Here is a 23,728-nt window from a genome sequence, read left to right as displayed (position 1 = left end):
AAAATAAAAATACACATATACTCTTCCTGCAGCTCTATGCCCGTAGTCCTCTAGAAATCAAATTATAAAGTCAACTTAACCTGGCTTAAAGTGTTTCTAAAATAAGGCCCCTTTCACATGAGCGGTACCATCCAATCAAGCTGTCCATTTTTCAGGTGGATTCAATAGGACCCTCAATTCTCCTCTATGGAGAGGAGGATGCAAATGGATTTTTACACTTGCCTACGTCCAATCCAATAAAAAAAAAAAACAGAAGGGAAGGTTCCTGTCCGCATCAAATCGGAGGGCAGTCACATCGCTCAGATGTGAACAGGTGCCATTGAAATGAATGGGATTTTGCCTTTTGAGCATTTTACAAGCTGAAAAAGCTCAGGTGTGAAAGCAGCCCGAGTCTGTCCATAGAGCAGAGTGGGCTGCGTCCGCTCTGCATAAGCAGATAAGGGCCTGTCATCCGCCCGCTCTGCTCAGGTGGTGATTAGTGGACAGATCACCTGCTGAGAAAATGGATTTGGCTCGTTTAAAATGGGCCTTACTAACTGTGTTTAGATTTTTTTCATTCAACCCCATGAGATATCACTTGATTCAGCATTCCACACTAAATAGTACAGGTGAGGGAGTCTACCCTGTCAGCTGTTGTATTCAAAGAGTAGCTGCCTGAATACCAAAACAGTGACTGCATCTGATTGGCTGCAATCGCTGTTCAAAAGCTAAAATTTCCACTCAGCTTCAGCAATTTTTCAATCAAAGTTAGTCGAGCAGGGTAACGCCAACATGGCCAGCTAAGGCCTGAATTTTAGCCAATTCAGCAAGAATCAGCAAAATTCAAACAGCATGTGGCTAGCCTTAAAGGAGTTGTAAAGGAAAAACATTTTTTTGCTGAAATGACTGTTTACAGGGTATAGAGACATAATAGTTAACTGATTCCTTTTAAAAATGATTAAAAAAAAAAAAAAAAAATCAATCATATAATGTACCTACAGTTTCTAGTTTCGTTTTTGCATGTTGTTTCCTGCTTCTGTGATGTACAGAGCCACAGAGCCAATACAGGGCAGTGATGGTTTGGAAAACAAAACTGGATTGGTGCTGTGGGGTTTTAGACACACAGTAATCACACCTCCAGTGACCACAGAGAGAAAGCTCCCAGTACTGTGGTTATCAGGAAAACAGACAACCAGGAAGTGTGGAGATCAGAGAAGAATTACAGCAACTTGAGAGCAAAAACGAAAAATGAAGGCATGAAAACAGCACTGCATTAAGGTAAAGGAAGCTATTAAGATAAAAAAAAATGTTTCCTTTACTAACCCTTTAAGCCTCATAGACACGATCTGATTTTTCGATGGGAATTGTGCGAAGACAGGCTGTTGTCGGAAAATCCGACCGTTTGAATGCTCCATCCGACAATTGTTGTCGGATTTTCCGACAACAAATGTGGGATAGACCTACTTTAAAATTGTCACCAATTGGGTCTTGTCGGATTTTCCGATCGTGTGTAAAAAAAAGTCAGTCGGAAAAAAATCCAAAGTACAAACACGCATGCTCAGAAGCAATGCTCACAATAACAAAACAAAATTAGCATAAGTTGCCCAACGGGTAGCACTAAAGAGCTTAAAAAATAAATAAAAAAAAAGTAGTTTTGGGTTTGTTGGCCGACAATTCTTTGCCGTTTGTATGCAATAGAAGTTCCTGGCCCACGACCTTCGGACAAAAGTCCTATGCTTTGTGCGATCACGTGTATGAGGCTTTAGTCTTCAAATAAATAACAGACTCCCCCCTCTGGTGTCCCCCCGTGGATCTCATGTCCTTGCTGTGAATGGAGACTTGACTTCCAGGTTAATAATAAACTCTGCAGACTGTTACGTACCTCCTCTGCAGCTTCCTCATATGTAGCAAAGGCAGTGTGTCCCTCTTGCCACAGGAACTCGCGGGTGCGCAGGAACGGCTGGGGGTGCTTAAACTCCCATCTCTGTACAAGACAAAACCGTTTTCTTTAGTCTGACTGACATACCTTACAGAAATACCCAAGCGAAGTACGGATAATCTGACAAAAATGATCACATTTAAACTGAAGATGCTTTGATCTGCACTTACCACAACATTGCACCACTGGTTAAGTTTGATGGGGAGGTCTCGGTGAGACTGAACCCATTTTGCATAGGAGGGATACATAACTGCAAAAGAAACACAAAAGTGTGTATATGTCACACATAGTTGTTTATGGAATGTGTTGTGTTAAAGCTGAACTTCAGGATTAAATAAATAAAAAAAAATACCCTCAACAGTGAGAGGGTCCCAATAAGTATGGGAAAAGGTTGTAATACTACATTTTACTCATTACCCCCCCAGCCGCTGGGCAGTGGCGTCACTAGGGTTGGTGTCACCCCGTGCGGTAAAACATGGTGTCACCCCCCCTCTCTCTAGGCTGCCCAGCACCAAGCAGGCAGCGCACAGGGCGCACTCCAAACCAGCCCCTGTAAATGATAGTATAGGGCAGTATAGTGGCAGGTTAGGGTAGTATAGAGTGGTATAGTGGCAGGTTGGTGTAGTGGGGTGGTATAGGACAGGTTAAGGTAGTACAGGGCAGGTTGGGGTGGTACAGGGCAGGTTGGGGTGGTACAGGGCAGGTTGGGGTGGTGCATGGGAAAGGTTGGGGTGGTGCATGGGAAAGGTTGGGATGGCATTGGGCATGTTGGGGTGGTACAGGGCAAGTTGGGGTGGTACAGGGCAAGTTGGGGTGGTACAGGGCAGGTTGGGGTGGCACAGGGCAGGCTGGGTGGCACAGGGCAGGCTGGGTGGCACAGGGCAGGCTGGGTGGCACAGGGCAGGCTGGGTGGCACAGGGCAGGCTGGGTGGCACAGGGCAGGCTGGGGTGGCACAGGGCAGGCTGGGGGGGGGTACAGAGCAGGCTGGGGTGGCACCGAGCAGGCTGGGGTGGCACCGAGCAGGCTGGGGTGGCACCGAGCAGGCTGGGGTGGCACCGAGCAGGCTGGGGTGGCACCGAGCAGGCTGGGGTGGCACCGAGCAGGCTGGGGTGGCACCGAGCAGGCTGGGATTGCACACAAAAAAAAAACGGGATGTGTCACACACACCAAATTCCGACCGTCAAAAACGCAGTGACGTACAACACCATGACGAGCCTAGAAAAATGAAGTTCAATGCTTCAGAGCATGCGTGTTTTTTTCTCCGTCAGAATTCCATATAGACAAACGGAATTTCAGATAGAAAACTGTAGCTGCTGACTTAATAAAACAGACACTTGCCTGTCCCACGACCCAGCGCTTTCCTAATCCGATCCATTTTCTTTGTTGGTCTTTTGTCTCCGGTGTCGGGGTAATAATGGTGGGAAGCCAGCTGCGCCGCACTGTGCTTTGTAAATGGTCCAACAGCCTTCTAGGACCTGCGACGTGACCCAGAAGGCCGCTGGCAGTGGGGGGGGGGGGGGGTACATCTGCTAGGCTATCCAAGCAGAACTGGGAGCCAGTACCTGCTCCCCCCCAAAAAAAAATACAATCGAAATGTGGCAGAGGAGGAGGGTGGGGGGCAAGGGTGAGAAAATACAGCGGGACTTGCCCCTTTGGGTGAAGCTCCTCTTAAAATGCATTATGCAGCTTAAAATGTATCCATGGTCAGTTCTCTCTTTTCATTGTTTAAAGCACACTTACTACCCAACTCTAATAATAACTTACCAGTTTCACTTGTGGGTCGAACAGCGATGGGCTCAGCCAGTTCCGTCTTCCCTGACCTGGTAACCCAAGCCACCTGCAGAAAAAATTTAAAGAAATTTGTAGTGAGTAGTAGAAAAACCTAAATGAACATAAAAGCTGCCAGTTACCCACAAATAACGTATATACTCGAGTATAAGCCAAGTTTTTTTGTGTGCTGAAAATGCCCCCCTCGGCTTATACTCAAGTCACCTTTTTGCGACTAATCTCCCAGAATTTGGGGACCTGGTACCGGCCGGCCGTAGGTCCCCTGGACCCACACATGTAGCACCACTCTTCCTCTACAAGTGTGCAAAGTTTGTTGTCCGGGGGACCTATAGCAGGGGAGCACCGATTTTTCAAAGCCGGGCACCCCTTCCATAGACTCCCATGTTAAACGTCAGTCAAGGCATGGGCACAGTGAGGCAAAGTGAGGCATGCAGATGGACACCGTGAGGCATGCAGATGGACACCGTGAGGCATGCAGATGGACACCGTGAGGCATGCAGATAGACACCGTGAGGCATGCAGATGGACACCGTGAGGCATGCAGATGGACACCATAGGCTTATACTCGAGTCATTAAGTTTTCCCATTTTTTGTGGTAAAATTAGGTGCCTCGGCTTATACTCGAGTATATATGGTAAGTAGCGCTCCAGGCAAATCACTAAATACTCAAATACATACAAGGGAGCTGTTCTGCCTATCAAAAAAATTGTTTCTCTCCATCCGGTCTTACACAGTTCTGTGATACAGTACAGTCCTGCCTGGCAGGGTTGGAGACCTATTTTTTTCTGCTTCAGTTTCCCTAGGCCTGTGACTGGACAGGGAAAAGAGAAGCAGTGCTCCTTAGTAGTATTTGAGCACTGCAATGCTCCCCCCTTTCCTAGTTTTAGCTCTTCTGTATAGAGACTGCAGGAGACTGATACGAGTAAATTCACCTACGCTGCTTGAATTTAAAGAAATAAATGTACCGATTTATTCACAAATACAGAGCTACATTCCTGTCTTTTTTTTATCTGTCAATCAGGTTATAAAACCATAAGTCAACACCGTCCAACAACTCTGCACTGTGCATGGCTCTACTGACAAGAAAAAGCTACGGAACAGAAAGTCGTCCATCAGCCAACACAGATCACCTCCACCTTTACCTACCTCTGGGGCAAAGTCAGCAACGTGGGTTTTCTCTGTCTCCAAGGCGGCCTGAGACACAAACATGGGAAAGTAGCAGTTCTCCACTCCCATCTTCTTAATTTCGGGATCAAAGAAATTTTTTATGGAGTCCCAGATAGCAAAAGACCAAGGACGCAATACGTAGCAGCCACTGACATCATAATATTCGATCATTTCTGCTTTTGTGATCACCTGTGGGGAGAGAAAACCTGAAAAATCAGAACCAGCAGAAACGTATACTGCATAGCCCTCCAGAGCTGAGAGAGGAACTCAAATCTTTCAGTCAACATTATCTATTTTTAATCCTTATGCCGCGTACACACGATCATTTTTCGGCATGAAAAAAAACAACGTTTTTCCAACTTCGTCATTAAAAACTACGTTGCCCACACACCATCGTTTTGGAAAAATTATGAACAAAGCGCGGCGACGTACAACACGTACGACGGCACTCTAAAGGGGAAGTTCTATTTGCCTTTGGGCTGCTTTTAGCGGATTCCGTGTTAGTAAAAGACGATTCACGCTTTTTTGTCTGTTACAGCGTGATGAATGTGCTTACTCCATTATGAACGGTAGTTTTACCAAAACGAGCGCTCCCGTCTCATAACTTGCTTCTTGGCATGCGCGGGTTTAAAACGTCGTTTTTGCCCACACACGATCATTTTTAACACGAAAAACGACATTTTAAAAAACGACGTGAAAAAATGCAGCATGTTCGATTTTTTTTTTTTTATGTTTTTCATAAGCCGAAAAACAATGTGAAGCCCACACACGATCATTTTAAATGACGTTTTTAAAAACGTCGTTTTTTTTAATGCCGAAAAATGATCGTGTGTACGCGACATTATACTGCCAGCATTAGTAAATAGATAGGAAGGTATATTATATTTACATATTTTAAACTTATTTTTCCTGGGATTTGGTCTAGGCCAAAATGATGGCATGCATCCCCTGGAGACATGGATGGATAGATAAGATTGCTTTAAATATTAAAAATGGTAGTTCTGCTTTCACCCCATAAAAATCAGAAATTGGTGGGCAGATCATGCCAAAAACAGAACGCATCGAACGCCAGTTGGCGATGGCTCAGTTAAAAGAAAATAGCCATCACCAGCTGGACAAAAAGTGTGCGATACTAAAAAAACAAACATACACAGCCAGATAGCTGCGGCACCTATCCCCTGCTGGCTCTACACCGAGAACTCCATGATCAGAACACCGATCACTCAGCTCTCTGGTCCACTATGAGCACAGAAAGGTGACCGTCACCGGCTCTCTGCTCTACTGGAACACTGGGCTGAAGAATGTGTGGGAGTGACTGGCTCAGGCTTAGCAGCGCACTGAGAGGCTGGGCGGTCCGCCAATCAGGCATCTGGGCAAATCCTGACATTACTGTCAGGATCCATGCAGAGCGTGAAGCAGCCCTTTGACGTCAACCGACAGCAGACTTTAGTCTGCTGTTGGCTGAATTTGGGTCACAGTAATACAGAAGTACACTTCTGTGACCCACAAAAGTATGGCCAAAAAAAGCTTTGGCCATACTTGTCCTTTAACAGTGGTTTTAAAATGCAGTGTTTGTATCACCCTTTAGAATTATGGTAGTTCAAGTTTGATGCATTTGCATTAGGTACATTTTAAAGCAACTCTTGCATTGTCCCTACCAGGTCCTCGTATTACTGCGCATGTGCAAAGCATCCTGACTCATATCTATGGGACTGCAGTACTCACGGTGGCCTCATCGGGTCAGTAGAGAATAACTCTCCCATAGGAACAAACAGGGCCGTGGTACACATGTGCAGGAAGAAGACAACCCAGTTTTTGACAGAGGCTGTGCGGCGCCTGTGAGGACCACACAAAGATCACTGGAATGAGGAGAAAGGAATTTAACTATGCGGGCTGTACTGAGTGATGCAGGGGAATCAACTAAAGAAAATCTGTCTCAAAGAAACGGTTGTCATTTAGATTACATTTTATATGAAAGCACAACTCACTGCATTCAGCAAGATAATCTAAAGCCTCATACACACAATCAAATTTTCTGCGGACAAAGCGTAGGACTTTTGTCCGAAGGGTGTTGGCCAGGAACTTATATAGCATAGAAACGGCAAAGAATTGTCAGCCATTAAACACGAAACAACGTGTATTTTAATCTCTTTAGCGCCACCCTTTGGGCAACTTCTGCTAATGTTATGGTGAGCATTGCTTCCGAGCATGCGTGTTTGTACTTTGGAATTTTGTTCGAAGCACTTGTGTACACACAATCGGATAATCAGACAACACCCTTATGTTGGCGGACAATTTTAACCATAAGCCTACCGCCCGCCGTCATATGAAGGCAGGACGATAAGCCTCTCGTTCTGGGCGAAAGGTTATAAGACGTCTTCGCCTTTCCGAGCCACTAGGGGGCGGGCGCACCACCTGCGGCACACGCCACGTCACTGGGAACACGATGCACCTGCACGGCGGCCAAGATGTCAGCCGGGCACCCGCGATTTCCCAGTAACTAAGCAGGACCGTGCATCTGTGTGTGTAAACACACAGATCCATGTCCTGTCAGGGAGAGGAGACCGATGGTGTGGCCCTTGTACATAGGGACACCGCTCGGTCCCCTCCCCTAGTCAGTCCCCTCCCCCTACAGTTAGAATCACTCCCAGGGTACAAATTTACCCCTTGATCGCCCCCTAGTATTAACCCCTTCCCTGCCAGTCACATTTACACAGTTATCAGTGCATATTTATAGCACAGTTCGCTGTATAAATGTGAATGGTCCCAAAATAGTGTCAAAAGTGTCCGATACGTCCGCCACAATATCACAGTCATGATATAAAAAAAAAAAAAAAGTCACTGATTGCCGGCATTACTAGTAAGAAAAAAAAAAAAGCTATAAATCTATCCCCTATTTTGTAGCTGCTATAACTTTTGCGCAAACCAATCTATATACGCTTATTGCGATTTTTTTTTACAAAAAATATGAAGAATACGTATCGGCCTAAACTGAGGAAAAAAAATGTATATATATATATTTTTTTTTTTTTTTTTTTGGGGGGGATATTTATTATAGCAAAAAGTAAAAAATATTGCTTTTTTTTTTCTTCAAAATTGTCGCTCTTGTTTATAGCACAAAAAATAAAAACCGCAGAGGTGATCAAATACCACCAAAAGAAAGATCTGTTTGTGGGATAAAAATGTAATTTGGGTACAGTGTTGCATGACCGCGCAATTGTCATTCAAAGTGTGACAGTGCTGAAAGCTGAAAAATGGCCTGGGCAGGAAGGGGGTGAAAGTGCCCAGTATTGAGGTGGTTAAAGCATGCTATCCCACATTTGTCCACGGAAAATCCAACAATTGTTCGATGGAGCGTACAAACAGTCGGAATTTCTGACAACAGCCTGTCATCACACAATTCCCGTCGAATAATCCGATCGTGTGTACGGGCCTTAAGCCTGTGGCACAGCGGCAAGACAAAGTCAATATAAGAGGAAGAGGATTTCTAGTTACACAGCCCTTACCTGAGAAAACCAGTCTGCCAGGTTTTCCTCTTTCTTGGCCTCCAGTCCCAGCCTGAAGAATAAAAAAAATACGGACACATGAATAAAAGTGAGCAGTCATTTTGCAAGCTAGGAGCTTTGCCAAGGTAAGTCAGCCTTGAGAAGTCTGCATCCTTAGCCAGCAATGCTGTCATACCTGGTCTGTTTCTTTGGGCCCTGCCCATCTCCGGGTCCTCCTGAGGAACCATTGTCCTTTGTTGGCTCCTTCTTCTGCCCTTCACCCTGTTTGGTCTGCTTGTTCTGTTTTTCAGACTTGTTCTCTTTCTCCTTCTGCTTCTTGTCCTCTCTGGGTTTCTTGTCCTCTTTGGGTTTCTTGTCCACTGAGCCCACGGCGGTCACTGGCTTGTACTCCATTCCTGTGAGGGCCTTGTACTGAGACTTGAGGTCCAGAAGCTGCTTTACTGCAGCATCCACGGCTTCCTGCAAGCCAACACAGTATGACGCTCATATCAACCACAAAGTGAGAATACACAAACAAAAACAGATCAGGGCTACACTGCACAGTGCTGTCCAATACAGGAGGACAGAGCACATGGGCAACCTCAGAGCGGCTTTGTACTTCTGGTCACTGTCTAGTAAAGATGAGCTCTGGCATGTTTGCACAGCCCACATGCAGAGCCCGCCGGGAAGTCGGCTCTGCGCTGATCACAGGCAGTGAGACATTGTCCTGATACGTGGCTGCAGAGATCGGGAAATGTCTCACTGCCTGCGATTAGCGCAGTGGCAATTTCCTGGCGGGCTCTACACGTGGGCTGTGCGAACACGCCGGAGCTCATCCTCACTTACCGTGTTTCCCCGAAAAAAAGACCTACCCCGAAAATAAGACCTAGCGTTATTTTTCAGGAAGGCTGCAATATAACGTGTTATAATATGAGTTACAGCGCATAAACAATATTTAAGTGAAAAAATTGATGGTGACACCAAAAAAAAATTAATAGGTTTTTGGACTACATGAACTACTTATTTACCAGTAATCTTTTTCATTTTTTATGGTTGAAGTTTTGGTTTTCACATACTATTTCTGAAGTTCCATAATTTACACAACCTCTCATTGGGGTTCTTTTGGATATCAATTATTAACCTATTCATTTTTGTTGGTGTCACCATCAATTTTTTTCACTTAAATATTGTTTATGCGCTGTACCTCATATTATAACACGTTCTTTAAATTTGTATCTACAATTTTTGGTACTGGCAGCATTTACGTTCTTTTTAATTTAGTTTAGCGCAGTGTTTTTTCCAAGTCTTTTGGAAATCCCTTTTTTCAGGCTGCAATATAAGCCCTACCCCGAAAATAAGCCCTAGTTTAAAATGCTTGTAAAATCCTAAATCCACTCTATTACAGTAGTATATAATGTACAATGGGTGCGTTTCTGTAATATAATTGCGGGGAAGAGAGCTCAGGTGGGTCACAGAAGCACAGAGCGGCACTATAACGAAGGTATTTGGCACAATTATATTACAGAAACACACACATTGTATATTATATAATACTGTAATAGAGTGGATTATAGGATTTTACAAGCATTTTAATAACTCAGTTCACACTGGGGATTCCTGTCAGGCAGGGAGAGAGAGGAGAGAAGACAGCACATTACATAGTAAGACCTACCCCGAAAATAAGCCCTACTGTGACTTTTGTTGCCAAAATTAATATAAGACCCGGGCTTATTTTCGGGGAAACACAGGAGTCAGCAGTGCAAAATGAAGGGAAATGTCTGGACAGCCGCACTCCAAAAAATATTGCTTTTATTGTAAAAATAGTATCAAAGCATACATGTCACATAAAATGGGATTCAAGCTGACGCGTTTCACACTATAACTTAGTGCTTCTAGTCAGCAGACTGTCTACAGGTGACTAAGCAAGCGGAGCTTTAGTGGCCTTTTTACCTGTAGTCAGCCATAATCATGATTCTGAGGAAGGTTAGGGAATTGGATATACAAAAGGACTGTAGCAGCTATAAGAGTTGAAGGACATGCATTCACTGGGCTATTTATTAAATATACCTTTTTACAAAGAAACATGTGGTAAGCTTTTCCCAGATCTGAAAAGCTTACATTCCTTGGAGAACTCCGAACATGCTCATTGTCTCTTGATGAGGACATTTTTTATACAACCTCCATCCAAACTAGTAGATGGGTTACATAATACCAGCATTGTTGATGCAGCATGGGAGAATGATTTTTATATTTCAAAAGCATATGTGCGGCACTTACTCCATACTGTATTCGAAGCATGAAAACACGAAGTTATATGTGGACCTTGGTGGCCTAACAAGTTTTCTAAGGGACACCCATTCTGGGAGATCTTTCTAAGAAATACTCCACCCCAAAAATGTTACTATGACTAGCAATAAAGTTTCCTGCTTACTGCTGCCCCCGATAGTAGGGTTGCACCGATACTAGTATTGGTGCAGACACCAAGCATTTGCACGAGTACTTGAATTTGTGCAAATGCTTCAATACTTGACCCGATACCTGCGTCGTCGGTGTAGCAGGAGGAGCCTGGCAACATCACAGATGATTGGTGTGGGCAGTTACAAGCACTGATCTCCATGTATACCTTTAAATAAAGCAGCTGACAGCCGTTTCTCCTCCTCTCCCTCCAGCAGCTTTCAGCTGCTTTATTGAAAGCTATACAGGGAGATCGGTGATTGTAACTGCCCACACCGATCGTCCCGACTGTCCCGTGTCCTCCGCCAACTCTCTAGGTCTGCTCTGGTCCCTGTCTGTGCTCTCCGGGTCCTCCTCCAGTCTCCCCTCGTCCTGGATGTGTCAGGGTGGAGAGCAGAAGACGGAGCTGGTAAATATGTCGTTTACCTGTTCCTTCCTTTTCTGAATGCACAGAGTCCATGATCACTGACTCTGTCCACTCATAACGGAGTATCGTAAATTGTGATTACGATGCTTCAGTTTATAAAATGTCGAGGAGCCTCTGCCTCCTGTCCATTCATCTTCAGTGCAACTGAGGCTGCAGAGAAAGGGACTGGGGAATCTGTGTCCTCTGCCCCTTTCCCCATCTCAAAGGGGAGATGTCGGGATCTGTTTAGACCCCCGATATCTCACCAAAGCCCCCCAACAGGGCTAATAAAAAATTGTTAAGAGGTTAAATTGTCAAAAAAAAAAAAAAGGGGGGGGGGGAAACCCACACACACCGACAACCCCCCCCCCCAAAAAAAGAAGGCATTGTAAAAAAAAAATATATATATATAAAAAATAAAACTACCAACGGTCCACGCCTCATCAGTACAACCCATCAGTGCTGCATATTAGTGCCACCGCCGCATGATATTAAAATAAAGTATCGGTAATCGGTATCGGTGAGAACTTTAAAAAAAAAGTAGCGGTCTTAAAAAAAAAGTGGTATCGGTGCAACCCTACTTTATAGTGTAGTCAAATGAGTCGGTGATCACAGACATTCTATACTATGTCTGACAGGTGAACAATTACCAGTTCTAGGTGGACTCTCTTTTAAAGGCAAACTCAACCCTTTCCAACATATTACACCAGTGGTCATCAACCCTGCCCTACAGGGCCCACTAACAGGCCAGGTTTTATGTATTACCATGGGGAGATGCAGTCTAGAATACTGCAATCACTGAGAAGCAAATGATATCCCCTGTGATGTATTTCAGTTATCTTGCAAACCTGGCCTGTTAGTGGGCCCTGTAGGACAGGGTTGATGACCACTGTATTACACCCATATTTAGGGTGTAACATGTCGGGACTCAAACTTTCTCCATTTTGCCCATGCAGTCGCGTAATTCATTCAGAGAGATACATGAATGAATGAACTACAAGTCCCATCTGTCATAATGGAGATAGACTTTCAATGGAACACAAGTGCAGTAATCACCACACTCATAGTCCATTGACACTCGTTCCAATCAGTAACTGAAAGCGCATACTGTGGTACAGGGAGGGAGCTGAAGGAAGAGTTTTCAGAAGCTAGTGATTGCATCTGCAGGTGTAATACTTTGCAGGCTGTGGAAAAAATAATAATGAATATTTTCTTCTGCAAAAAATATGTGCGCAAAATCTTTAAGGTAAACCTAGTCTTTGGATTTCTAAATCGTGCTTACAAAAAAATAAAATAAAAACAGTGTTAAGGAGGATAAGAAAATGTACCTTTGGGGCTTTTTCGCTCTTCAGTTTTCGGACCTCTTCGCCTTGCCTGGACACCTTGTTATAGAGTTCTTCAGCTTCTGAAGGGCTGGAGGATTTTTCCTGCACATTGACAGAGGTCTTTACTGCTGTGTTTGTAGGCGGCTGCCCTGGTTTGTACTCCTGACCCGTCTTTTCTTTGTATTCTGCTTTCAGAGCAAGTAGAGCTTTCACTACCTCGTCTACCTTGTCCTTTAAAAAGAGAGGCATATATCAACAAAACTAGTAGGCATATATTAAATGTTATACTAAGCTACAGTTAAAACAATGATATCTAATGACAACCCTAATTGTACAGCATCAAACATTCTAATATCCTTATGCCCAGGACAGCTCAGAGGCCGTTTACAAGTCCTGCATTTGCATAAACGTGAACAGCCAATATCCATAAATTATGTACAGCAAACAAGAGGTAGAATTTCTTTCTTAAATGGGAAGGTCCCAGGGAGCTGTCCCAGGATCTGTCCCATGTGATCCTGGGACAGATACATACATACATTAGGATGGAGCCTATGTGTCTTCCGGTCGTCTCCTCCCCCCTATGGTCCACACTTGTGACTCCTTGTAAGCCCGGTTTGGTGGGTTCCCGTCAAGCGGAACGGGGGTTTCTCTTGCTATGGGGGTCTTTGGATCATTTTTACTTCTCAGCAACCATCTCTGATTACATGTTAATTCATTAACCCTTGAGTGAGTACAATTCCCCTGAAGAAGACCGTGACAGTTTAGGTCGAAACGCGTCGGGGTACTCATACGGAAACCAATTGAATCATGATGTAACATGTATTGTATTGTTGTTGTTTTTTGCCACTGTTATTTTTATATTCATGTATAATCAGAGTGTACTATATGTATATTATCTACACTATTTTACAAATGCTCCAACCATGTTGTACATTTTATTGTAATTCAATGTTGAAACCAAGTAAAGATTTTAACTTCAATATCATCCAACCACTCTTATTTATTAAGAACATCATGCCGCTAAAAAACCCCACTGGGGGAACTTCCCATTTTTGTTTTTGCATTTTCGGGGTGCGCGACACACGGACTCCACATATGCGTTTTTCCTTGTTTAATTTCTTTCTTAGTGCCAAGTTTTCAACCCAACCCCTACTGCTTACCAAAGCAGTGCAACAAGGTCTCTGAAAAATTAGAATATTTAGGGCAAGAAGTCACACCTATAACAACCAGCAGCCTTCACAGCTCTTTACCTTGGGAGCCTTTTCAGATTTCAGCTTGCGGACAGCCTCTCCTTGCTCAGCAACTCGGTTATAAAGACTAGCATGGTCTGCGGAGGTGGCATCTGCTTGACCAGAGCACTTTGCGGGTGCAGAGGTTTTGCAAGGAGGCTGAGAAGACGGGGGGCACCCAGGCTTATACTCCTCACCAGTTTGCAGCTTGTATTCTGCTTTTAGGGTTAGGAGGGATTTCACAGCAGCATCAATTTCGTTCTAAAGAGGAGGAAAAGAGAACAGCATAGGAAGGGAAAGCTCGAAGAAAGCAAAGTGCAAGCATTGGAAACAATCTGTGTGAGCACTGCATGAAAGTCGAACTATAGGCAAAACTTTTTTTTTCCATTTTGATTATAGTAAGCCCCCTTTCACACGGGGCAGGGGAGGTGCGGTGGTGGTATAGCTGCTATACTGTCATAATTACAGTGATATTCGGCTGCTAGCAGTGCGGTTTTAACCCCCGCTAGCAGCCGAAAAAGGGTCAATACCGCCCGCAATGCACCTCTGCAGAGTTTTCCATTGATTTCAATGGGAAGGAGCGGTATTGGAGCGGTAAACACCCCTGCTTCTATACCGCTCCAAAGTTGCGGCTAGCAGGACTTTCAGAGTGGTCCTGTGGGCTTTCACATTGAAGACTGCAAGGCATGATTTTTTCAGGTGGTATAGCAGCGCTAAACCGCCTGAAAAACGTATCAGTGTGAAAGGGGCCTAAGGGAGGGTTATAACCCCTATCAGTTTATTTGTTGCCCTCTGTGTCCCATTGGGGAGCTTTCCTTTCACTTCCTGTCACATAGCCAACAGGAAGTCAAAGGAAATCCCTGCAAATAAAGGGAATCCCTTGGGGACCCCCAGAACTAGTGTCCTAATTAGAAGAATCCCCCTCTATTACTCTTCTGGTGACAACTCAATTTGGGATTTTCTTTTACATTTGCACCTTCAATGGTAACGGTAAACCAGACGAATAGAGAGGGGTTGGCTCCCTATGGTTGGGTTCACACATATCCGAATTGGATGTGGGTTTCCCTGTATCCAATTCGCATAGCAGGAGAATGTGACCGGCTCTCTGTGGAGAAGGTTCGCATATTTCCAGGGCGGCTGCGAAGCGCTCTGCGTCTTTGGCTCTGTTTCAGGGATGATTTTGCAGGGCTGTGGAGTCGGAGGACATTTTGGGTGCCTGTGGAGTCGGAGGACATTTTGGGTGCCTGTGGAGTCGGAGGACATTTTGGGTGCCTGTGGAGTCGGAGGACATTTTGGGTGCCTGTGGAGTCGGAGGACATTTTGGGTGCCTGTGGAGTCGGAGGACATTTTGGGTGCCTGTGGAGTCGGAGGACATTTTGGGTGCCTGTGGAGTCGGAGGACATTTTGGGTGCCTGTGGAGTCGGAGGACATTTTGGGTGCCTGTGGAGTCGGAGGACATTTTGGGTGCCTGTGGAGTCGGAGGACATTTTGGGTGCCTGTGGAGTCGGAGGACATTTTGGGTGCCTGTGGAGTCGGAGGACATTTTGGGTGCCTGTGGAGTCGGAGGACATTTTGGGTGCCTGGAGTCGGAGGACATTTTGGGTGCCTGTGGAGTCGGAGGACATTTTGGGTGCCTGTGGAGTCGGAGGACATTTTGGGTGCCTGTGGAGTCGGAGGACATTTTGGGTGCCTGGAGTCGGAGGACATTTTGGGTACCTGGAGTCGGAGTCAGCAAACAATGCACCGACTCCGACTGCTACTAAATTTAGATTGTCGGAACATTTAGGAGTCGAAACATTTATCTACCGACTCCACAGCCTTGAATTTCAGGCAGAGATTCGACCCTGAACCGGAGAACGGGGACGCACAGCATTCCTGTTCGATCCACAGCCGGTTCCAGTGTGAACCAAGCCTTAGGGAGGCACAGAGAGCAATAAAAACTGACTCCAATTCCTCTTCACTCTATCCAAAACTAAAAAAAAAGGTTTTGCCTTTAGTTATACTTTAATTCACCAACATAACTGAAAAAGACTAGACAAGATTTTCACAATTTGGTAACTCAGGTAATAGGTCTAGATGAGTCCATGAATTTAGCTGGCTATACTAAGCACAGAGACAGACTTGTGTCCTCCATGTACTCTACCTTAGGAGCCTTCTTGCTTTTGAGCTGTCGGATGAGCTCTCCTTGTTCGGCTACCTTGTTGTAAATTGCGGTGATATCAGACGATCGAGGAGCAGAATGACAGGGTGCAGGATTGTTGCTCGCAGCTACGGGAGGGGTGCCTGCTTTATACTCCTTCCCTGTTAATTGTTTATACTCGGATTTCAGCTCTAAGAGGGTTTTCACAACAGCATCTACCTGAGGCTAGTATAAGACAGAAGAAAACATGGTGTGCACTGAGAGAAAGGCAAAGAGCTAGGAGGAAAACATACATGCAGAGTTTAAAAAGCAGCAAAGCAAGCAAAATCCAGAGCGTACCCATCACCAGCAAACAGAGGCAACTATGTGGAAGGAGTCTTTTTTTTTTTTTTTAGGAATGCAGCCCATGGATTTGGTATAAAGCAAATGCATTATTGGTTCCTCAAATGTTTGTTGTATAGTACCAGTACTTTACAACAAGGCCCATGATCAATGGGGGTTATTGCTTTCAGAGAGAAAGGTGAAAATCTTTATTGGCCCCAACCATTGCTGATTAGCGGCTATGTACAAATAGGACCATTGTGATCTCTATAGCGACCACCATTCAGAACTGCATGGCTTTCCTAGCGCCCAGGAACCCGTATTTTACCAACAGGCTTCTGCCAACTCTTTCATACAGCCTTTGCTACAAAAATTCATCTTCAGAATGCATTTAAAGGGGTTGTAAAAGGTAACAAAAAAAAAAAAAACCCTAAATAGCTTCCTTTACCTTAGTGCAGTCCTCCTTCACTTACCTCATCCTTCCATTTTACTTTTAAGCGGCCTGTGGCTTATCCATATATTTGCAAATGTGTGCAACCAATCCTCTGCTTTTAACATACTAAGTTAGACAGTTGAATTCGGCTTGCAATTTAGTTGGTAAGTTTGAGCCTGGTTATTACGCTATACAACTTTATTTATTTACTTATACATACTATTTGCATCAACACACATCTCATTTAAAGTCCCAACCCTTTCTCTCTTTCATCCTTCCATTTTAATTTTAAATGTCCTTATTTCTTCTGAGAAATCCTCACTTCCTGTTCTTCTGTCTAACTCCACACAGTAATGCAAGGCTTTCTCCCTGGTGTGGAGTGTCGTGCTTGCCCCCTCCCTTGGACTACAGGAGAGTCAAAAGACTGAGCTGTGCGTTAGTGAGCATCCTGACTCTCCTGTAGTCCAAGGGAGGGGGCGAGCATGACACTCCACACCAGGGAGAAAGCCTTGCATTACTGTGTGGAGTTACAGACAGAAGAACAGGAAGTGAGGATTTCTCCGAAGAAATAAGGATATAGAAAACATTAGTAACGTTCATGTGATCATTTTCAATCCAAAACAATTACATTTTTTAATCTACCTACAAATCAGTGATACGGTAAGTAATACACATATGAGAGAACCACTTAATTCCTACATCAACCTTCCACAGAGAAGTTTTTTCTATACAAATTTTACCTTGGGTGCTTTTTCAGTCTTCAGTTTCCGGACTAAGTCCCCTTGTTCAGTCACCTTATCATACAATGTTTTAGGATCACTGTTCGTGGTTGTTGGGCTGGGAGTGGTGGTGGTGGTGGGGCTGGGGGTGGTGGTGGTGGTGGGGCTGGGAGTGGTGGTGGTGGGTACAGGGGCATTTCCTGGTTTATAGTCTTGCCCCGTTGCCTGCTTGTATTCCACTTTTAAGGCTAAAAGAACTTTCACTGCGGCATCGATATCGGCCTTCTCCGCTTTCTTGGCTTTGAGGTCCCGTACAAGTTCTCCCTGAGCCGTGACCTTGTTGTACAGTTCTAAAGGACTACTTGAAACCGTTGCTGGCTGTGGCGCTGGGGCTGGAGAATTCTTCACTACCTCTTCTGCAGACTTTCCCCTGGGCTTGGGCTTGGCCTGTTGACAACAGAGACATAAACTAGTAAATCCGTATTAAACAGGCTGGGAAACGTGACCATGCATCACGAAAACCCTGAATATGGATGTATTGGCAGCAAATTAAAGCGGCGTTCCTCCCAAAAATGAAACTTCCACTTTTTGGAAAATCCCCCCCCCCCCCCACCACCCCCATCCCTACGGTGTCACATTTAGCACCTTTCAGGGGGGAGGAGGGGAGCAGATACCTGTGTGAGTGAAAAACTTATAGAGCGCTGCACATGCGAACTGAACTGCCTCTGGGCGCTTGTTTGACCATTTCTCCTTTGACCTCAAAAGAGATGGGTTTTGATCTTTCTCCTAAAGGCCAAGTATTTCTCCTCCAACCGAATGGAAGTTGGTAAAGTGTTCCAAAGTCGAGGGCCTTGGACAGCAAATCTTCTTTCTCCTTTGGACTTGTATCTGATTTTGGGAATTTGGAGTAGATTTTGGTTGGAGGATCGCAGAATGCGATTGGGGTTGTAAGCTTTTCGTTTTTCGCATAGATATTGGGGGGCATTTCCCAGAATACATTTATGCGTCAGACAGAGTGCTTTGATGTAATACAGGTATTTGCTCCCACTTCCACGCATCGATCAGGTGACCTACACCAGTTCCTACGCCTCTGTCCTCCCCCGCTGTCTTCTGGGAGACACACAGATCCCAGAAGACAGCAGGGACCAGTGAGGACGCGCAGCGCAACTTGCGCATTCGCAGTAGGGAATCAGGAAGTGAAGCCACAGGGCTTTACTTCCCGATTTCCTTAACAAGGATGGCGGCGGTAGCCGCCGAGTGACAGATCGGCTTTGGCTGCCGACGTCGCGGGCACCCTGGACAGGTAAGTGTCTATATATTAAAAGTCAGCAGCTGCAGTATTTGGAGCTGCTGGCTTTTAATAATTTTTTTTTTTGTTAGGCGGACCTCTGCTTTAAGGAAATCTGAACAAACCAATACATTTCAAGTACATTCAAGTGTACCTATAATAAAACACTTTAGATTTACTTTTGTTTTGAATTCCTTCAGCAAATCAGCAGAGCACTTCTTGTGCCTGGGTACAGCTGTATCTTGAGCTTCTTAGCTGTATATCTGCAGTGTGAGAACTAAGGCACTGCTGCCCATGACTGCTAGTCTCTGATTTGGAGTTAGATTAGGGGATGTCACTACTGTGCTGCTCACTGTTCTCCTTGCTGGAGAGGAAGCTGTACCTGAGGAGCTGCAGTAGTGCAAGGCATGTCAGAAATGATGAAAAGATCATCTACAGGGAAACTATAAGCAATGCTGGCAATTGACTGCCTTGCTGGCCACATCTTTCACAGTACAGGACTTTCCTAACAGAAACCCATACTGAAAGAAATAAGGACAGCCAATGCTTCCACACTTGGTCCAAGCCTGTGCCCAAGAAAAAACTCAAGCCATTAGGTCAGCATGACAGTCAGGCAACTATTTTTTGTTTTTTATGCAGTCAGTTAGACCTCTTTCACATTGAGGCGTGGAGCCGCGGTGACGGTATAGCCGCGCTATTTGTAGCGCCGATATACCGTCGTATTTACCGCGATATTCGGGCACTAGCGGTGAGGTTTTAACCCCCATTGCGGGCGATATTACCGCGGTTTCCCATTGATTTCAATGGGAAGGCGCGGTATAGGAGCGGTGAACACACCGCTCCTATACCGCGGTAAAGATGCGGCTAGCAGGACTTTTGGAGCGCTCCTGCTAGCGCACCGCTTCAGTGTGAAAGCCTTTCACATTGGCTTTCACATTGAACACTACAGGGCATGATTTTTCATGCGGTATAGCAGCGCTATTTTTAGCGCTGTACTGCATGAAAAACGCCTCGATGTGAAAGGGGCCTAATGGTAGCCTTCAAATTCACCCATTCTAGTTCAGACAAGCAGGCCCTCTCTTATCAGCAGTTGTCACATGACCCAAGCCTACATAAATGTCACACACACGGAAGGGGCATTTTCCTCAAGAAAGGGGTATCATCCCTTCTGCTACCCTTTATGTATCCATTCCAGCAAGACAAATCGCTTGTACCAGATTTTTGGTTAAACTGGAGTAAAAGTTCACTTTAATTTTTGTACCTTTATTATGAAAGAATGGAAATATTCTGTAAAACTGAAGTTGAGAACTCATTATCTATTCATTTTCATCTGCTTACCTCCTTTTTGACACTGGCCACCTTTGTCTTCTCTTTAGATCCAGACGTTGGCATCTCCTTGGTGTGACCATCTGGGATGTAAATTAGGATACACGGGGCCTCCTTGCAGCTGTGTGGACTAGAGAAAATAAAAGGATAAAAACTGAAAAGGTTTGGTGCAAAGATTCGACACTCTGGGCTGCTCATAATGTCAGCACACAGTCTCTAAAGGTGGAGGCCGATTTAAAGTATATCACAAAAGTGAGTACACCCCCTCACATTTTTTATAATATATTTTATTGTATCTTTTCATGTGACAACACTAAAGAAATGACACTTTTCTACAATGTAAAGTAGTGGGTGTACAGATTGTATAACGGTGTAAATTTGCTGCCCCCTCAAAATAACACACAGCCATTAATGTCTGAAACAATTGGCAAAAAAACTGAGTACACCCCTAAGTGAAAATGTCCAAATTGGGCTCAAAGTGTAAATATTTTGTGTGGCCACCATTATTTTCCAGCACTGCCTTAACCCTGTTGTGCATGGAGTTTACCAGAGCTTCACAGGTTGCCACTGCAGTCCTCTTCCCCTCCTCCATGATGACATCACAGAGCTGGTGGATGTTAGAGACCCTACGCTCCTCCAGCTTCCATGTGAGGATGCCCCACAGATGCTCAATAGGGTTTAGGTCTGGAGACATGCTTGGCCAGTCCATCGCCTTTACCCTCAGATTCTTTAGCAAGGCAGTGGATCAAGTTATTTTGAGGGGACAGAAAATTTACACTGTTATATAAGCTGTACACTCACTACTTTACATTGTAGCAAAGTGTAATTTCTTCTGTGTTGTCACATGAAATTATATAATAAAATATTTACAAAAATATGAGGGGTGTACTCACTTTTGTGAGATACTGTATATAGTGTGAATGGTAGGGCCAATGTTAGACAGCAGAATGACAGGAAAAGGTTTCTCTTACCCTAAAGCCCTCATACACACTATTAGTCCCGGTTCATACGTGTGTCATGCCAGATATTGCATGTAATTCGCAGTGAACAAAGGGCATCCCACAATTTGCGGCTTGCGGCATTTCCAAATTGCAAGCAGAAACGGCTTGGCAAGCAAGGGAGTAACTCCCCAACTCCCTAACTCCCCAATTCTGTAGCTGGAGAGTCAGGATTGCTCATGTAACAAACCCAAGATCATATTTTCATGGTGCAGTAAATCATTACCTGATTGGCTCATAGGGTTCATCACAAATGTAAAACCCCCTCCGCTGGAGTTGGACAATGTCACCCTTCTTCACGTTCTTTAGACAAGGGTCTCCCAGCATCACTTCTTCTTGCTGTAATAAGGCAAATTTTAGAACAGAATTAAGAAGTACAGAATACTCATCTGGCGCACACATACTTTTAAATAAACACACACATGCTGTAAGTAGAGAATGGCTACCTACCAAACCAAAATGATGCAAGAACATTTCCATCTGATGACTAATGGGGGTCAGCTATACAAGTATTGCCCCCAAGCAGCACAAAGACTACTACGATACTGAGAACTTGCTTTGCACAACAGTCTGGTCTCTCAAAGTTAAATCAACTTCCCTAGGTTTCAAAAGCTGTGTCCCAAATGAGGCAGTTGCTTGGTAAAGATCTGAGTATGAAGACCTCAGCTTGAGCATACACCAAGTCTTTCCATCTACTATGGATAGCTTAACATCACCGAAATCAAATATTTGTATTTGGCTGGTTGGCAACAGACTGATTGACAGGCACTTGGTCTTTATTTGTCATTTTATTCTTCATTCATTTTACCACTTTGGTAAATCTGCAGATGGCATGCATGCAATGCCCTCATTTAAATACAAGCAGGATGGCGCAAGGGGGAGGCCAGGGACTCACAGAAGAGAACGTACCAAGCAAAAATCATGCCAGTGGGTCAATTTAATAAATGTAATACACTTGCAACTAAAAGACATAGAGCGGGCAGTAGCGTATCATTCGGGCCCCCAGGGGTACGGGGGCAACTGTATTCTCACTCTGCTACATGCCCTATTACACGCCTCTTATTTCTGAACGCTGCACTGTACATTCCATATTCCACACCACTGCATTCTCTACAGTGTCCTGTACATCCCCTATGCCAAACTTTCAGATTTAATACACTGCACTGTACATTCCCAATTCCACACTGCCTCATTCTGTACATTCCCCATTCCATATGGTCTCATTCTGTACACTTTTTTTTTTTTGGGCAGAACACTACTTTAACTCACTCAATTCAGCCCCATGCAGCTCTCCTCACTCTCACAGGCTTTGCTGAGGCTGCAGGAGCCATTGCTGCTCAGTCAAATCCTATAATGGGGGGCAGGGCTGAGCCACACTTTCTGTTCATGGACGCAGGCAGCGTGGTTTAAGAACACGCCCGCAAGTGTGCCACTCTAGTAAGTGGCTTCCTATTGTGGCATACCGAGAACAGGAGGAGCCAGGAGCACCGGCGGGGGACCTGAGAAGAGAGGATCAGGGCCGCTCTGCGCAATTCAAATGCACAAAGCAGGTAGGTGTATCACGTTTGTCATTTTAAAAAGATCTTTGACTTTACAAAAATTTGATTTTTTTATGGTTTACAAAGTTGTTCGCACCCTGCAAGGATGGAGAGAGATAGGTCTCACAAATGGTTGCCAATAGTGTGTTAGACGGAATGGAAGCAAACTACATACACCTGGTTCATTCTGTGTTTACTTCTCTTAGGTTTCACGTCAGCAAACTACACAACAATCCTGTGCCGAAAACCCATAATTATTTTCTTCAAGGGTTTCTTTACAACCTTTAGTCGCTACTGTGCTCTCACTCAAATGCAGAAAGAAAAAAAAAGGGGGTAGATGAGGAGCCCCATTCAGTAAAACAATCACCTTGCTGCTTCTGTTAACATACTGCTTGAAGTCTTCATCTCTGCCCAGGACTGGCTTGGTGATCAGGTGGTCATAGTTGGCACATGTGGTGGGAATTAAGGGAGCTTTATCCGTGTCTGCCAACCAAGTAATCTTTGTGGTTTTCTTGTAGTCCTTGTTATCCAGGTTCAGTTTGGCGTCCAGAGACTGTATTTTCCCACTGGAGTCCCTGCAATTAAATTTAAAAAAAATATATAAATTAACCCGTTGGGACCTGATATTTGACTCAATTACCCTTTCCCTTGGGCCTCATGGGGCTAGGGGAGTGGGAGATGTTGGAGCTTTCATTATTGCTTCCCAGACCCTCCCTACTTCCCATACATTCTTCTCGTCCTCTACCTATTCCTACCCCCCAAGCTCCACCCTGCTTTTCTTATTCGTCCTTTTTCTTTCCCGTTTCTTTGATAATGGGGCTACACCCAATACCAAGGATTGTTGGGATCCTCGCCTTATATTTTCCCCTATATATTCCTCTTTTGTTACCCTTGTCATGGGGTATAGAGGAGGAAAAAAATAGCTGCACATTGTGTTGCATTCAGTGGCGGGACAATGTCACCCAAAGCCCAGGGCAAACCTGCCAAATTGCCCCCCCCCCCAAAAAAGTATTGCCACTCTACTATATTACTTTTATAGCACAAATTCCCCTTTCCAGCACAAAACCTCTACTCCCATCCCTCTTCTTCCCAACACTAATCCCCCCAAATCACCACTCCTAGCACACCTCACAAATTTGCCCTCCTAGAACAATTCTTACCCCCCGCCCCCCCCCCCCCCCCCCCCCCCACT

At 44.8% G+C, this 23,728-nt stretch overlaps 1 protein-coding gene across 5 annotated transcripts in view; it reads right to left on the bottom strand.

Annotated features, from left to right (window-relative positions):
- Positions 1-23,728, bottom strand: part of EPRS1 (glutamyl-prolyl-tRNA synthetase 1) — a 136,733-nt gene that overhangs the window by 25,019 nt on the left and 87,986 nt on the right. For 2 of the 5 annotated variants that reach the window (XM_040351428.1, XM_040351427.1), the window contains exons 15-27: positions 22,904-23,111; positions 21,225-21,337; positions 20,013-20,130; positions 17,408-17,833; positions 15,917-16,138; positions 13,795-14,034; positions 12,548-12,775; positions 8,556-8,839; positions 8,381-8,432; positions 4,854-5,063; positions 3,684-3,756; positions 2,089-2,168; positions 1,862-1,963 (exon numbers count right to left, since the gene is read on the bottom strand). In XM_040351428.1, the coding sequence (XP_040207362.1) occupies positions 1,862-1,963; positions 2,089-2,168; positions 3,684-3,756; positions 4,854-5,063; positions 8,381-8,432; positions 8,556-8,839; positions 12,548-12,775; positions 13,795-14,034; positions 15,917-16,138; positions 17,408-17,833; positions 20,013-20,130; positions 21,225-21,337; positions 22,904-23,111 (2,356 nt within the window). The remainder of the gene's footprint in view (positions 1-1,861; positions 1,964-2,088; positions 2,169-3,683; positions 3,757-4,853; positions 5,064-8,380; positions 8,433-8,555; positions 8,840-12,547; positions 12,776-13,794; positions 14,035-15,916; positions 16,139-17,407; positions 17,834-20,012; positions 20,131-21,224; positions 21,338-22,903; positions 23,112-23,728) is intronic. The other 3 variants (XM_040351429.1, XM_040351430.1, XM_040351432.1) reach the window with 3 other exon arrangements.

This window comes from Rana temporaria, chromosome 4, assembly GCF_905171775.1.
Source record: "Rana temporaria chromosome 4, aRanTem1.1, whole genome shotgun sequence".
Lineage (NCBI taxonomy): Eukaryota > Metazoa > Chordata > Amphibia > Anura > Ranidae > Rana > Rana temporaria.
Note: the sequence above shows the minus strand (reverse complement) of the source record. Positions and strands in the feature narration are given on the sequence as shown.